This window comes from Uranotaenia lowii, chromosome 2 (assembly GCF_029784155.1).
Source record: "Uranotaenia lowii strain MFRU-FL chromosome 2, ASM2978415v1, whole genome shotgun sequence".
Taxonomy (NCBI): Eukaryota; Metazoa; Arthropoda; class Insecta; order Diptera; family Culicidae; genus Uranotaenia; species Uranotaenia lowii.
In genome coordinates this window covers 402567362-402582095 of record NC_073692.1, presented here as the reverse complement: position 1 = coordinate 402582095, position 14734 = coordinate 402567362, and the positions used below count along the sequence as shown (strand labels likewise).

General features: G+C 40.3%; 2 protein-coding genes across 9 annotated transcripts in view; both read left to right on the top strand.

Annotated features, from left to right (window-relative positions):
- Positions 1-14734, top strand: part of LOC129744475 (msx2-interacting protein-like) — a 523727-nt gene that overhangs the window by 249020 nt on the left and 259973 nt on the right. The gene's annotated exons all lie outside the window — the stretch shown is intronic.
- LOC129743340 (uncharacterized) lies at positions 3-1181 on the top strand. The gene has a single exon (XM_055735323.1). The coding sequence runs from the start codon at positions 3-5 to the stop codon at positions 1179-1181; it is 1179 nt and encodes a 392-aa protein (XP_055591298.1).

Below are 14734 nucleotides of genomic sequence, written 5' to 3'. Positions count from 1 at the left end.
AGATGTTGCATGCTGCTCAACAGCTTCTACTTTGCGGATTACGCCATCAATTTTGGATTCTGCATGGCCGCAGTACGGTGCGAAGGGTTATTCGCCGGTGTGTCACTTGCATGAAAGCAAAACCGGTAGGAATGCAGCAGAAAATGGGTGACCTACCCTTTGCGCGATTGGAAGGTGTGCATGCATTCTACAACACTGGGGTAGATTTTGCCGGACCGATCTACCTGCGACAGCATAACAAGCGTGGGACTGTTTTGTACAAAGCATATGTGGCCGTCTTTGTATGCTTTGCTACACGTGCGATACATCTAGAGCTAGTGGGCGATTTGACAGCGGATTCCTTCATCGCCGCACTACACCGATTTGTGTCCCGTCGGAGCAAGTGTGCCAGATTGTTCTCCGACAACGGTCTCAACTTTGTGGGCAGCCGCTCAAAGTTACGAGAGATGTACGACCTGTTTCAGTCCCAGCTCCTGAAAAATAAATTGAACGACTTTTGCTCCAAGTCAGCCATCGAATGGAACATGATCCCACCAAATGCCCCACACTTTGGCGGGTTGTGGGAGGCCGGTGTGCGCTCTGCCAAGTACCACCTTAAGCGCATCACTGGAACAGCGAATATGAACTTCGAAGAATACACGACAGTGTTGGCCCGCATCGAAGCGCTGCTCAACTCGCGGCCTATCACTCCGCTGTCCGAGGACCCACGAGATTTGCGACCTCTGACTCCTGGTCATTTCTTGGTCGGCCGCCCTCTGACAGACATCGCAGAACCGAGACTGGTCGAACGCAAGGAATCAACACTATCCCGCTGGCAACGTTATTCGAAAATGGTCCAACATTTCTGGGATCGTTGGTCTCATGATTACATCACGACGCTACAGAACCGCAACAAGTGGCATGTGCGGTACCCCGTGAAAGCTGGTCAGCTGGTCATCATTCGAGAAGACAACGTGCCGACAACAGCGTGGCGCCTCGGCAGAATTGAAACGGCTATTCCTGGTCCCGATGGTTTGGTGCGCGTCGCAGATGTGCGTGTTGCTGATGGGTCCAAAGGCACCAAGGTATTCCGACGTCCGATAGCCAAACTGTGCCTGCTGCCAATCGAGGACAACGAGGTAGAACCTGAATACGACTTCGAAGACGGCAACGAGAATTCCGAAGATAAAAAAAGTGATTGAAATTTTCTATTTCAATGGGGGCAGCATGTTAACGCTGAATCACCCTAAAAGTACTGTTTTGAAAATCGATGTTATACTGTAGTAGTTTTATAGCAGCATTGAATATGAGCTTTTTGTATTGTACTATCAATTGCATTGTTTAGTAAATAAGCGATAGGAGAGAGTCTCCACAATTAAGGCTCTCTTAGGTAGATTTGAAGTTGAATTGAATAAATCTGCCTCTTGGCTCTTAACCACCGCACGAGACGGTCGTTTTACTGCAGCCCGCGTGTTACAGTTTTTTTATATCCGAGCCCGTACTAAGTCCGTGAACGTCGCAAGTGTCCGTAGTGCCTTTTCTGTGGCCACCTCACTAGCCCCTCGAGCTAGTCGAGGATTTGAACAATTCAGTTTTGAAAAAAAAAAGTTGCTAAGGCGTGTAAGACGGACACCTCAAGGTCGGGTAAAACGGACACACAAGTTTCTCCAAGTATTTTAAAATTTTCATCGGTTTGATCCTCCATATGCCTTCGAAAGACCTTGGCAAGAGCAATTGTCGGTCGAAAAGCACTCGGCATGTCAAACAGGCCATAAAAACTGCAAAAATCGGATCTCCAGTTAAGAAAGCACCTATTAAATACGGAATTCCGAAACCAAACTGTTTCGCTGCTGGACTTGGACCAGTTGGTTCCATTTTGGTTTTAAAACGTTTTCAAATACTAAACTCACAAAAATACCTACTTTATCAGCAATTTTTGCGACATAATGTACCTTTTCTGAGCAGTGTCCGTTTTACCCGACCATTTTTGAAAAGTGTAATTTGCAAGCATGTTTTAGATTGCTATTAAAACAGTCTTGATGAAAGAAATTTACCAATGCCAATGATTAATGCGATAGCAAACAACCTAAACTGCCCATCTGCACGAAAACTGCGATGAAAAAAGCAACATCCGGTTTTTTATAGTGATTCTACCTTAGGGTGTCCGTCTTACCCGACTTTCCCCTACTGGAATTTTTCAAAGTTGGCTACTTTGCGCGATTTTTTCACTAATTGAAATTTCATCTGTTTTTGTGGTCCTCCGTTAGGTTGTACCCGGATATTCAGTGCTTTCTCGCCGTTTGAAGCAGTCAAAACTATATCCATTGAAAAGGGAATTTAATCTACATTCTAGTGAGGTGCAACAATTCACGCTGTGAGATTTTACAAAAATATGAAAATTATAAACGTAAAATCATTCCTGAATTTCTAGAACCACAAGCAGCGCGTCCAGCAAAACGTGTTTGTTTGCTCTCCGAGTAGGTACGGTGGGTGGTGATTCGGGCAGAGAGCGAAGCCGACAGACGAAATAGTGATGCGTGTCGTACGTTTCTTGGTTGGAAATTTTCTATTGATAGTAGTTCACATTTGCTTGTCACGACACGCATCATTATTTCGTCTGTCGGCTTCAATTAGTGAAAATTAGTGAAATTTCTTTCAATTAGTGAAAAAATCGCGCTAAGTAGTCAACTTTGAAAAATTCCAGTAAATTCAATTTTTGTTGCATCGAAAATCTAAAGACAGCAAAATGTTAGAATTTCAATAAAGTTTGTAGTCATATTTTTTAAAACACTCTATCATCGCTCAAACAGTATTTACTAGCAATCGAATGAAAAGTAGGTTTTTTAGACCACTTTTTTGAACTTTTTGTGACCATTTCATTAAAAAAAAATTAAAAAAATATTTCTTGTCTTCATGATGTAGACATTAACTTCAGCTTTCATATGCATAAGGCAAATATTTTTTTGGACGTGTAACATATGAACTACAGCAGTTTTCGTGAGGCATGTTTTTCGGATTTTTTTTCTTTCATTCTGAATAACGAGAAAACTTGTAACTTTAGCTGTATATAATGTTCTAAACATATTTCACTGACATTACAAGGTTTCTATTAATATAAGTTTTATTGTATGAAGTTCATAATAATTCTAACGACTTAAATAGATTTTACTTTTGTGGTGTCAAAATGACACCCAAAGTCGGAAAAGGGAGTTTTTTTGTCCAGGCTTCCAGGGTTCGTCCATAAAAAAGTAAAGATGCAATATTGAAGAACTTTTGAATTCATTTAGGATCCCCGAAGAAATTTGTATTTTGAAGCTTCTGAAAAAAGTTACAAGCTTAGCTTAGCTTAGCTTGGTTGACTACTCATATCCACCTTAAATCATGGAACTTGAAATGCTGTGTAGATATGATCGTTCATTAAAAATTAAAAAAACAAAAGTTAAACTTCAGATAACATATTTTATTGGGCTTTGCTCAACTTACGCATTTCGAATTCCATAATCGCTGGCGTGGCTAAGCAGAACAAGTTCTACCTCGCCAATGGTTGCTACTCAGTGATTGATCGAGGCCATCAATTTTGTGCAAGGGCCAACAGAATGGTGCTTGGGATTAGCATTTCATTCAAAATGCACAAAACTCATGCTCTCCCTTTGAATAAGATCAATAACGGCGCCGGCCTTGTCCTAGTAATCAATGGGGGAAACATGAAAGGATGTTAGTAGGATATTTTTTAGGTTCAATCAACAACCTTTTGTCCCTATATATTCCAAAGACTAGCTTTAAAAAATTCAGAAACAAAGGTAGGTCAATATCACCAACCATGGAAACCGTCTGTACGTCTGCGAATCTATATTCAAATATCCATGGAAAGGGTTTTTGTTAGTAGGGGAGAGGTTATAGATCAGGATCCATTTTGGTGAATGGTGTGATCGAGTTTTCCTACACCTCCTATGCTCCTAGATATCCCTAAGGAAACTCCTATTTCTATCTTTGAGGCATTAATAAGAAGTTTAATAGAAAAGCTACTTACTTACTTACTTAATGATCCCGCGCCGATCCTCCGGTGCATAGGGCCGTGGTAAAAGACCTCCACTGTTGACGATCCGGAGCCAGCGTCTTCACCTGGTCCCAGTCAAGATTCTCGTCGACAGTTCGGATTTCAGCGGCTAGGCTTCGCCGCCACGAATTTCTGGGTCTGCCTCTTCTTCGATGACCTTCTGGATTCCAATCTAGCGCCTCTCTGCAAATCTCGTTTTCATCTCTTCGCAGCGTGTGCCCAATCCATCTCCACTTACGTTCCCGAATCTCGATTTCTAGCGCCTTTTGATGACACCGGCGATGTAGTTCCTCATTCGAGATCCAGTTGCCAGGCCACCAAGCGCGGATGATATTCCGCAGGCAGCGGTTTACAAATACTTGCAGTTTTCGCGTCGTTACCGCATATGTGCCCCAAGTTTCGCACCCGTACAGCAATACGGATTTGACGTTTGAGTTGAAGATTCGGATTTTTGTTCGTAGAGAGATCTGGCGTGACCGACAGATGTTTCGGAGACTCGCAAACGCAAATCGGGCCTTTCTGATCCGTGTTTCGATGTCTTTTCTGGTACCACCATCAGGCGTAATCTGGCTACCAAGATACTGGAAGCACTCCACTTTCTCAACTTGTTGCCCAGCTACCATGAAACTGGAGGGATTTCCTGTGTTGATCTCCATCGACTTGGTCTTTCCGACATTGACTTTGAGACCTGCTGCCTTGGAACTTTCGGTGAGGTCGTCGAGTTTGCTCTGCATGTCCGGTTGTGTTTGGGCGAGCAAAACAATATCGTCAGCCAGGTCAAGGTCGTTCAGTTGCTCCATTGTTGAAGGATTCCACGGCAATCCTCGGTTCGGTGCACAGTCAATCGATCCAATCAGAATCTCATCCATTACGATTAGAAAAAGTAGCGGTGATAGAATACATCCTTGTCTCACTCCAGCAGTTACCGGGATTGGTTCGGACAAGACACCGTCGTGCAAGACCTTGCACGAAAATGCCTCATACTGTGCTTCGATGAGATGGACTATTTTCTCTGGGACCCCTCGTCGCCTTAGAGCCGCCCAGATGTTTTCATGGTTAAGTCGGTCGAATGCTTTTTCGAAATCAACGAACACCAGCAGAAGAGAGTCCTGGAATTCGTTGATTTGTTCCAGTATGATTCGTAGCGTTGTGATGTGGTCCACACATGATCGTCGAGATCGGAATCCAGCTTGTTGCCGTCGGAGTGTAGCGTCGATTTTCTCCTGGATCCTGTTCAGAATCACTTTGCAAAGTACTTTGAGGGTTGTACAGATCAACGTTATGCCTCGCCAGTTACCGCACTCTGTCAGGTCTCCTTTCTTCGGGACCTTTACGAGGATACCCTGCATCCAGTCGGCCGGGAGTGTTGCAGTATCCCAGATGTCAGCGAAAAGACGGTGCAACATTTGTGCTGATAGGGAAGAGTCGGCTTTCAGCATTTCAGCAGGGATGCAATCGATCCCAGGTGCTTTTTTGGATTTCATGTTTTTGATTGCCGCTTCTATTTCAGCCAGCGAAGGCGCTTCCGAGTTGACGCCATTTATGCGACTTACTGTTGGCGCTTCGAGCTGCAGATTCTGTTGGCCATCGCTATTCGTGACTCGGAAGAGTTGTTCGAAGTGCTCAGTCCATCGTTTGAGCTGATCTGTTCGATCGGTCAATAACTGACCTGCTCGGTCTTTTAGCGGCATTCTTGCATTAGTCCTTGCACCACTGAGGCGGCGAGAAATGTCATAAAGTAATCGGATATCTCCATTGGCGGCGGCTCTTTCTCCCTCTTCGGCTAGGGAGTTTGTCCAGGCTCTCTTGTCTCGTCTTCAAGCTCGTTTAACTGCCTTTTCCAGCTCCGCATATCGTAAGCGGGCGGCTGCTTTGGCTGACCCGGTACATGCCTGCTCAACTCCGACTTTCGCCTTTCTCCGATCGTCGACCATCCTCCAAGTTTCATCCGACATCCATTCACTCCTTCTTCCACAAACTTTACCGAGAGTACCATGGCTCGTCGTGATAAAGGCATTCTTGATTCCACACCACTGTTCTTCGACTGTTCCGTCTGTCGGCAGCTCCGAGGCTCGGGATTCTAGCTGTTCAACGTATGCCCTTTTCACCTCTGGATTCTCCAACCGGCGGACGTCGTATCGTCACCCGACTTTCTCCTCGCGCCGTTGGACACGCGCAACTCTCAGTCGTATCTCGCCAAGGACGAGGTGATGGTCAGATGCAATGTCTGCGCTTCGCTTGTTGCGGACATCAAGAAGGCTCCTTCTCCATTTTCGGCTGATGCAGATGTGGTCAATTTGATTTTCTGTTCGGCCGTCTCGGGATACCCAAGTGACCTTATGTGCTGGTCGATGGGGGAAGAGCGATCCTCCGATCATCATGTTGTTGTTGCCACAAAATTCTACAAACAGCTCTCCGTTTTCGCTCATCTGTCCTAAGCCATGGCGCCCCATGATGCGCTCAAGGTCTTGATTGTCGGAGCCAATCTTTGCGTTGAAGTCGCCCAAATGGATTTGAATGTCACCCTTCGGAATTCTCTCAACCACGCTGTTCAGTTGACTGTAAAACTGCTCTTTCTCCTGCAAGTCGGCAACGTCAGTTGGCGCATAACACTGGACCATTGTAAGGTTTCTAACCCGTGTTCTAAATCTGGCTACGATTATTCTTTCGTTTATCGGTTCCCATCTAATGAGGGCCGCGTAGGCCTGCGGGCTTAACAGGAAACCAACTCCTCGTTCCCGAGTTGCATGTTCTCCTCGTATGCCAGAGTAAAGCAGGACTTGCCCGGATTGTGTCTTGTGTTCTCCAGTATTAGGCCAACGGACTTCGCTCAGTCCCAGAATTTCGAGCTTGAGGCGGCTAGCCTCTCTAGCAAGTTGTTCCAGTTTGCCTTGTTGGGCAAGGGTTAAAACATTCCAAGTTCCAATTCGTGTCCGTGTTTTCATGCTAAAAGTCGTCGCCGAAGTTCCAGGTCGGTCATTTCTTTCGGATTCCGTAACAATTTCAAATCGGGAGCAGTAGGTTGTTAGCCTAAAGTCCCTATCCCGCGATGGGGCTGCCATCTTGGACTTAGCTGGCGGGAGCCGCATTTCATTAATTCAGCCGCTTGCTGCAAGACAGACGCTGTTTGAGCCGCCCCTGACCTGGAGAACAGACGCTCGGTTGTTGTTGCACGCCGCCCCTGACCTGGGGAACAGACGCGTGCGGCCACCTTCTCAGTCTGCATGCGACCAAAGCATCCACCGGGGTTGGGTACCCGATCTCTGCTTAGGTTACTCGCATCCCAGCCGGCACCGCGGGGAGGTAGAGATAGGAGTTGTGAATAAGAGGTGATATGACCACTATGGGGTCTCGTGTTGCACATTATCCACCGTTTACCAGCCAAAAAATAGAAAAGCTAGAATGTGTTTAAATTATGTTTGAACTAACTTGTTTTCCTAATCCTTGTTCCTGATACACTAATGTGTTTTCAAAAACGACCTTTTAGAGTAAAGTTACTTTTATTATACTTCGCGGAATATTATCAGGAGATATTTAAAATATTAAAATTTTTTCGATTTATGAAGTAAAGCCCCTATTTTTTATTTTCAATTTTTAACTTTTATGTAGGTTGTGATAACCGAATAAGGTCGTTTTTGGAAACTCATTAGTGCAAATCAACTTTTTGCCTCATATTGATTTCACAATTACACGGAGAAAATTCATTAACCAAAAAAAAATGGTTATTAATAAGATTGACTTAACAAGATTGAGATTGCAAAAATCAACAGAATAAAAATCCAAACCTTAACTGATTAAGACAAAAAAGGCCTTTTAATAATGACATCTCATTGCACGTGCAACAAAATTTCAAAGCTGCGTTTGCCGTAGTAGATCAAACATTTATCAGTTCCTAAACTTAACAAATATCATATAATATACATACATGTACACACGTTTGACAAACTATCTCAAAGTATGAATGGACTACGTTTAAAAAAGATTATGTCTAAAATACAAAAGTTTATTCTAATCCTGATTTTATCATATTTATTACGCTTAAAGCATTTTAATACTCATTTCTATGAATCATTCAACCCTATTCTCAATCAAAATTAACTCATTCTTCATCCGTTCAGTATATCAAATTCGAGAATACGAAGAGATTTGAATCGTCCAAGTAGTGTGCCCTATCAAAAGCCCTGATTATGAAAAAAAATAAACAATTTCTAAATGAAATACGATTTGGAGACGAACTCTACATTATATTGAGTCGGTCCGGGCCCACTCCCGAACCTTCCAAACCCTGGGGTCCAAAAAGTCTCGTCCCGGCTCATAACTCCTCGCAGAATCCCCAAATTGAATATTTTGCACCGATAAACCAACACCAATTCTGCCTTCTCCGTGAAACCGAGCCCGCCAACGGCTCCTGCGCCAACCCATAGATCCCCTAAAGGAAACCTTTCTCCGAACAACCCTGTCGAAAACCGCAACCCCGTATCCAACTAGGCAAAAAAAGTTATTAGCCAACAGGGGCATGTCCTTTGGCCTTGAAAAACAATAAACTCAATCGAGATCACTGCTGGGTGCCCAGCGAAGTATTGCATGGAAATAAGTCATGCAATAACTCGGCACCCAATAGCGATGCAAACCGAATCCACTGCTGTTCAATGCCAAAAGACATGCTCCGATTCAACACCCAATAACTTTCTTGTCCAACGAAACACGAAATTACGGTCCTCGACCAAGCTGTTCAGCGGAAAATCGTCCCCAAAAAACCCATAAGTACGCAAAAAAAACCATCAGCAGGCCCGGCTCCACAGAAGAAACAAAAACCATGGTGATCCCTCACTCAACAAGACACTCAAATTCCCCACATAAACCTGTAGGGATCAGGACAGAATAAGACATGTAAAATAAATTGAGCCCATAGTCGAAGTAAGTTGAAACGGTTAGAATATGCCCTTAGACATAAACGTGAGCGTTACGCGTCGTTACCCTTTAGAAAATGAGATTAAGAGAGCCTAGCTTTAGCATGTTTGTGATTCCTTCTGTACTGAGAATACGTTCGTATGTACAGTACCGTTCATAATTGTATAGAAATTGGAAGCACGCGCACTGTCACTTCGACTTTGAACTTCCATAACTCATGACTCTGATGATACTTTTTGATCAAATTTTTTGCGTTAGATAGATCAACTATCACACTATTATATCACAAAATTTGAGCTTTCTGGAGTTTGTGTGGCCTAAGATACAGTCATTCTACGAAAATCGGACTTTTTGGACTTTTCTCATTCAAACTGTAATATCTCAGAAACTACGCTACATTTTTTGTTGAAATTTTGCAGAGTGATTGTTGAAATGTAAAGCTATCATGTCTGAAGTTTTTGAAAAGTTTTATCGACGGGAACAAAAGTTACACGAGCTACAATTTTTCAGGCATGAACCCAAAAATGCGATTTCTATAGAATTATGGACGATTGTTTTCATAGGAAACTCCTATTTTATGTTTAACAACCAGTAAATCTATTTCAACCAAAAAATCAAAACAATATTGCGAGATTCTGATTTCAAAACACAAATAGTTATTTAATTTCATTTTTTCATTTCATCATTGCTTTTGCCAGACATTTTTTGACTGATTTGTGGATGGAAATGATTATGTTCTCATGAATCGTCCAAAATTCTATAGAAATCGCATTTTTAGGTTCATGCCTTAAAAATTGTACCTCCCGTAACTTTTGATCCCATCAATAAAACTTTCCAAAAACTTCAGAAATGCTTACTTTATATTTCAACAATCACTCTGCAAAATTTTAACAAAAAAAGTAGTTTAGTTCCTGAGATATTGCAGTTTGAATGAGAAAAGTCCAAAAAGTCCGATTTTCGTAGAATTACTTTATCTCAAGCCATACAAACTCCAGAAAGCTCAAATTTTGTGGTATAACAGTGTGATAGTTGATCTATCTAGCTCAGAAAATTTGATCAACAAATATCATCTGAGTAAAAAGTTATGGAAGTTCAAATTCGAAGTGGCAGTGCGCGTGCTTCCAATTTCTATACAATTATGAACGGTACTGTATGTATGGTGAAAGCGAATGATAGAGTTAGACTGTTGCATGCGTTGAGATTGTGTTGGTGAACTAATTGTATGCGGGCTTCGTGTCATGTGTTATGCTGAGCAGAAAACAGTAAAGAGAACAGATTCGACAAGAACGGACGGTTCGGGAATTTCTTGGCTCCGAAAAGCGGACCAGGAATAATGGCGTCGGACGTGGAGCATCCTGATGCGTAAGCACGCGTTTTGTAATGACGTCCGGTCACTACAAAACCCAAAAGTCCAAATTTACCGATGCAAACGCCAGTGAAATAATACTGAAGTCAAATTGAGCTTAGCTTAGAATCAAAACCCTTTTTCAGAGTAGTATGTGCTTCTTAAAGTGCATAGAAAATCGTACAGCTCCACTTGTTATTATAACTGAAATAAAGTTCAATGACTTTGATTGATTACGGATAATCTTTGAAGTAAGTGGGGTGATCTGAAAAAATACCGAGCAATCAGTTACATTCAAAAGTATTGGCACCATGTTTTAAGTGTATGTGTGACGCGCACACACACACACACACACATACACACACACACACACACACACACACACACACACACACACACACACACACACACACACACACACACACACACACACACACACACACACACACACACACACACACACACACACACACACACACACACACACACACACAACCTTTACCTAAGCAACAATAGCGGTAAGAAAAACAAATTCGTTCTTTTAAAAACTATTCAATCCTTGCTGTCCTAATCCTAAACCGACAATATCTTACCTCGCTTAAGCATGGAATAGAAATTTGATTCAAAAACTCCAGATTTATCTTCACAATTTTTAGCTTTCTATTCATATAAGAAAATAGCTGCACTGAACAGTCAGAACTTTCAGAGCTTTTACTTGTACCACAACTTGCATTCAAGTTTCCGTAATACCAAAACGTAGTGAAATGTTTCTGAAATATTTCCGGCTGGGTAGCGAAACCCAGCTGGAGAAAAAAACAAAATGACATGAATGTGTTCCCAATCTAAAAGCATTAAATTTTACTAATTTTAAACAATTTGAAACTAAAATAAAAGTACAAAAAGTCTACTTATCTTTGAGTACACTCGGGCTCATCTCGTGCAGGAAGGATCATGCTATCCCGGGCGGAAAAAACTGCTGGGCTAACCGGGTGGCGTAGCACTAGCTTTATTGAATCACCACTTGCAAAAAACACATATTATGGATATCTGCCAAATTTATTCCATAACACTTCACTTCCCCGCGTTTAAGGACTTGATAAGGAATGATTATCACTCAACGCTAGTAATTTAAGACACTTTTATTCGGATAATATTACTAAAATTGTTTCCCTTAGCACTTTTTGAAACTCCACATTGGCAGGGTTCCCAAACCTCTCTTCTGAAGCTTCTGAAAAAAGTTACAAGCCTTCAAACTTGCAATGGTGTCAAAATGACACCCTAATGCGGATGAGGGTTGATAGGTTGTATTGGTAATCACTTGCGACGATATTTGTTTTCGAATCAATTGATTTTAAATTTTATCGCATTGGATCAAACAAAACTTTTAAATTTTGCATAAATTTCGTGCAAACCAACAGTTACGATAAATTAGATTTATTTCTTTGCTTCTACATCCAAACACGGAGGAACGTAAGCATGAATTTCCTTCGAATATTCATGATTACCAGGTAAAAAATTCAAAATGCTTACAATTCTACATTAAAGAGGCAAATTTGCATCATTATTTTTGAAAGGATGTAAACAAGTTTTCAAGTGAGGCCATGTGAATCGAATTTTCTGTAATTTTCCGTGTATGCATTATGATTATGAGTTCATGAAACTTGTATGTAGATTTGAGATATTTCCTGGAATAGTAAATTAAAAAACACTCAAATACGTACTATGAATCGAATATTGAGTGGTCATGATTACTCTCCCTACTGGCTCGGAATAATGAAAGTTCGTGAAACAACTTATTGTGATCTTTGTGAACAGCCATTCACAACCGAACATATTATTCTGAATTGTATAAAGTTTAACCATCTCCGCAACTACCACGATTGGGATAGGTTTACAAACCTTCTCGAAATATTCCGAGATTTCGATGAAAACCGGATGAAAGAGGTACTATCTTTCTTGGATAGAACGAAACTAAAAATTTAAAAATAATTGGCAACACTTAAATCGCGCTAAAAGCAGTCAAGTCAAGTTAGTGGTGTTATAGAGTACCATTCTCTGGCCATATCGTCAAAACGAAGAAGAAGAAGAAGAGATATTTCAGTCAGTTTTTTTAAATAGATGATTTACACGCCTCAATATATGCTACGAATGTGAGCATCTTCTTGGCTGGACTGCAGCTCATATCGTTAAACTCCATTTAAATATCATCTGAACCGAAGATTACCATCGGTTTAATGGTTTTAACTATTTTATTTCAGGTTTGTTCGATGTTATCATAACTTAATTATAAATTCAATAATAGAGATTTTTTTTTGAAAATCTGGACAACTCAGGACAATTGGTGTATATCGGTTAATGATTATCTGCAGCTAAGCTAAACATTTCAAATATGAAGTGGAATTTGTGTTTATTTTTTACGTTTAATTTGATGAAAACCCAGTTTTTCTTCAATAACAATCCACAAGACTTTTATTATGGAATAGTTTCTAGTGAATCAATATTTGCTGATAATCCAACTTGTAATCCTTACGTACAAAAAAATGCCAGGAATTTCATTATTTTCTCGGTGAATTGATTGACATTATATTACAAAACTCTTTACAGTCAAATATCAAACCAAAACTATGAACTTAGATCGTTTAAGCAAGAATCAAATGGAAGCGCTAAATACAAGTCCCTTTTAAATATTGAATTATATTCTTCAATGGTTGAAATTTTTGAATTTTCTTTAGTTTTTTTTTGTAAGTTGAAGGTTCAAAAATAATCAAATCACAAAATCAAACACTCTCACGATCGGAAAGATTCTTTTGAGCGAATTCAAAGATTTTCACCATCTCTGAAAATATCTTCCCTTTTGAGTTACTTAAGGCTTTGATGTACAAATTTAGCTTAACATTTGAAAGATTTCGGGATGTATTTTTAAAAGTTATGTCAAGGCTGATAAATTTCAGTCAATATCGTTTCATCCTGACCAACGTCTAAAAGTCAATGTTAACGAAGGAATATCAAAGTCGTCTACCAGTTGAAAGACCAAGGAACAATGTCAGTCAGCCAGCAATGTCAATATTGAATGACATTTTTGCACTTAACTTGCATCACACTTACGATCATCTTTCTTTTTCAACAGTTGAAAAAATGTAGTCGTTGGCTGTAAGAAAAAAAATTCATAGTAAGCTTGATGTCGTTCATTCACCATGATTATGACATTGGAAGCTTTTGTCAATGACCAAAAATCAGTATCGCAAGGCATAGACATGCTAGCAATATCAAAGTCGGCTGATATGGGCTGTCTGATACTGATAATTTGCAGCTCTGGTTATGATTAAATACGGAAATTTATAAAAAAAACCAAAAAAAAATTAAATAATATCCAAAATAATGTAATTTAAAGTTTGTTTTTATTGATAGTTTGAGCAAAAATATTAAACAAAACAATTTGTCACCAAAATCCATGAAGTGGTTCTGCCCCCGACCTTGCTTTTATCCATTCTATCCATTATTCCATTTGATAATCTATCTTTATTTGATTTGGTCCAAAGTTTTGATATGCAATAGTTTTTCGAACTTTTCTGAGATATAATTATTTTGAGCTTTGAGCTACTTATATTTATTTTAATTTTCCTTTAGTATGTATTATTAGGCCTCTTTCTGAACATCAAATCACTGAAACTTCATCATTGACGATTTTTTTGCACGGTTTTAGGAAGCAATACGGAATTAACGGAAAAGAAAAAATCGGCCAAGGAAAAGAATTTAAATTTTAAATTACAAGAGTTTAATAAGCCAAAGTGTACTATGTAAGCCGTGGCCGGGATTCGATCTCATACCCGATGGCTTAGAAGACTTGAACGCTATCCTCTACGCCACGGGCTGCGGCAGTTCTCAGGTCTAAACGGTTTGGATCCTAAAGCCGACTTTTTTTTCCAAAAAAATTAAAAAGTTAAATAAAATAGGATGCTGAGGTGACCCTGGTCCTAAACCAAGGGATTGATACATGGGAAAACATTTAATATTCTTTCAACCCCTTCTCTTATTTTCTTCTGTTTTGACTATTAGGACGTGACTGGCGCCATGATAGATGTATACAGAGAGAACATCAGTTTTGTTCATTGTGAATGTGCTGTCAATCTCGGATACTATTCATATCCTTGGATAAAATTGATGGCCTCAGTCAATCACGAAGTAGCCACCATTAGCGATGTGGAATAATTTCTAATGAGCAACGCTTGCGATCAAGGTTTTCGAAATGCTGTTATTGAAGAAAATGAGAGACACACAATGATACTATTGATTGTTAATTTAATAAACACCTTTAAAAAAATCATTTAAAAAAACAATAATGCAGCATTTCGTGGTCAACGATTCAGGCAGATGTGATTAGTTAATCAAGCTTAGCAAAGCTAAAAGTTTATAAACAAAAAAAAGTATATATTCATAGATTT

Excerpts from the sequence above, each read along its gene's own strand:
- LOC129743340 (XM_055735323.1), top strand. The coding sequence starts at position 3 with ATGTTGCATGCTGCTCAACAGCTTCTACTTTGCGGATTACGCCATCAA.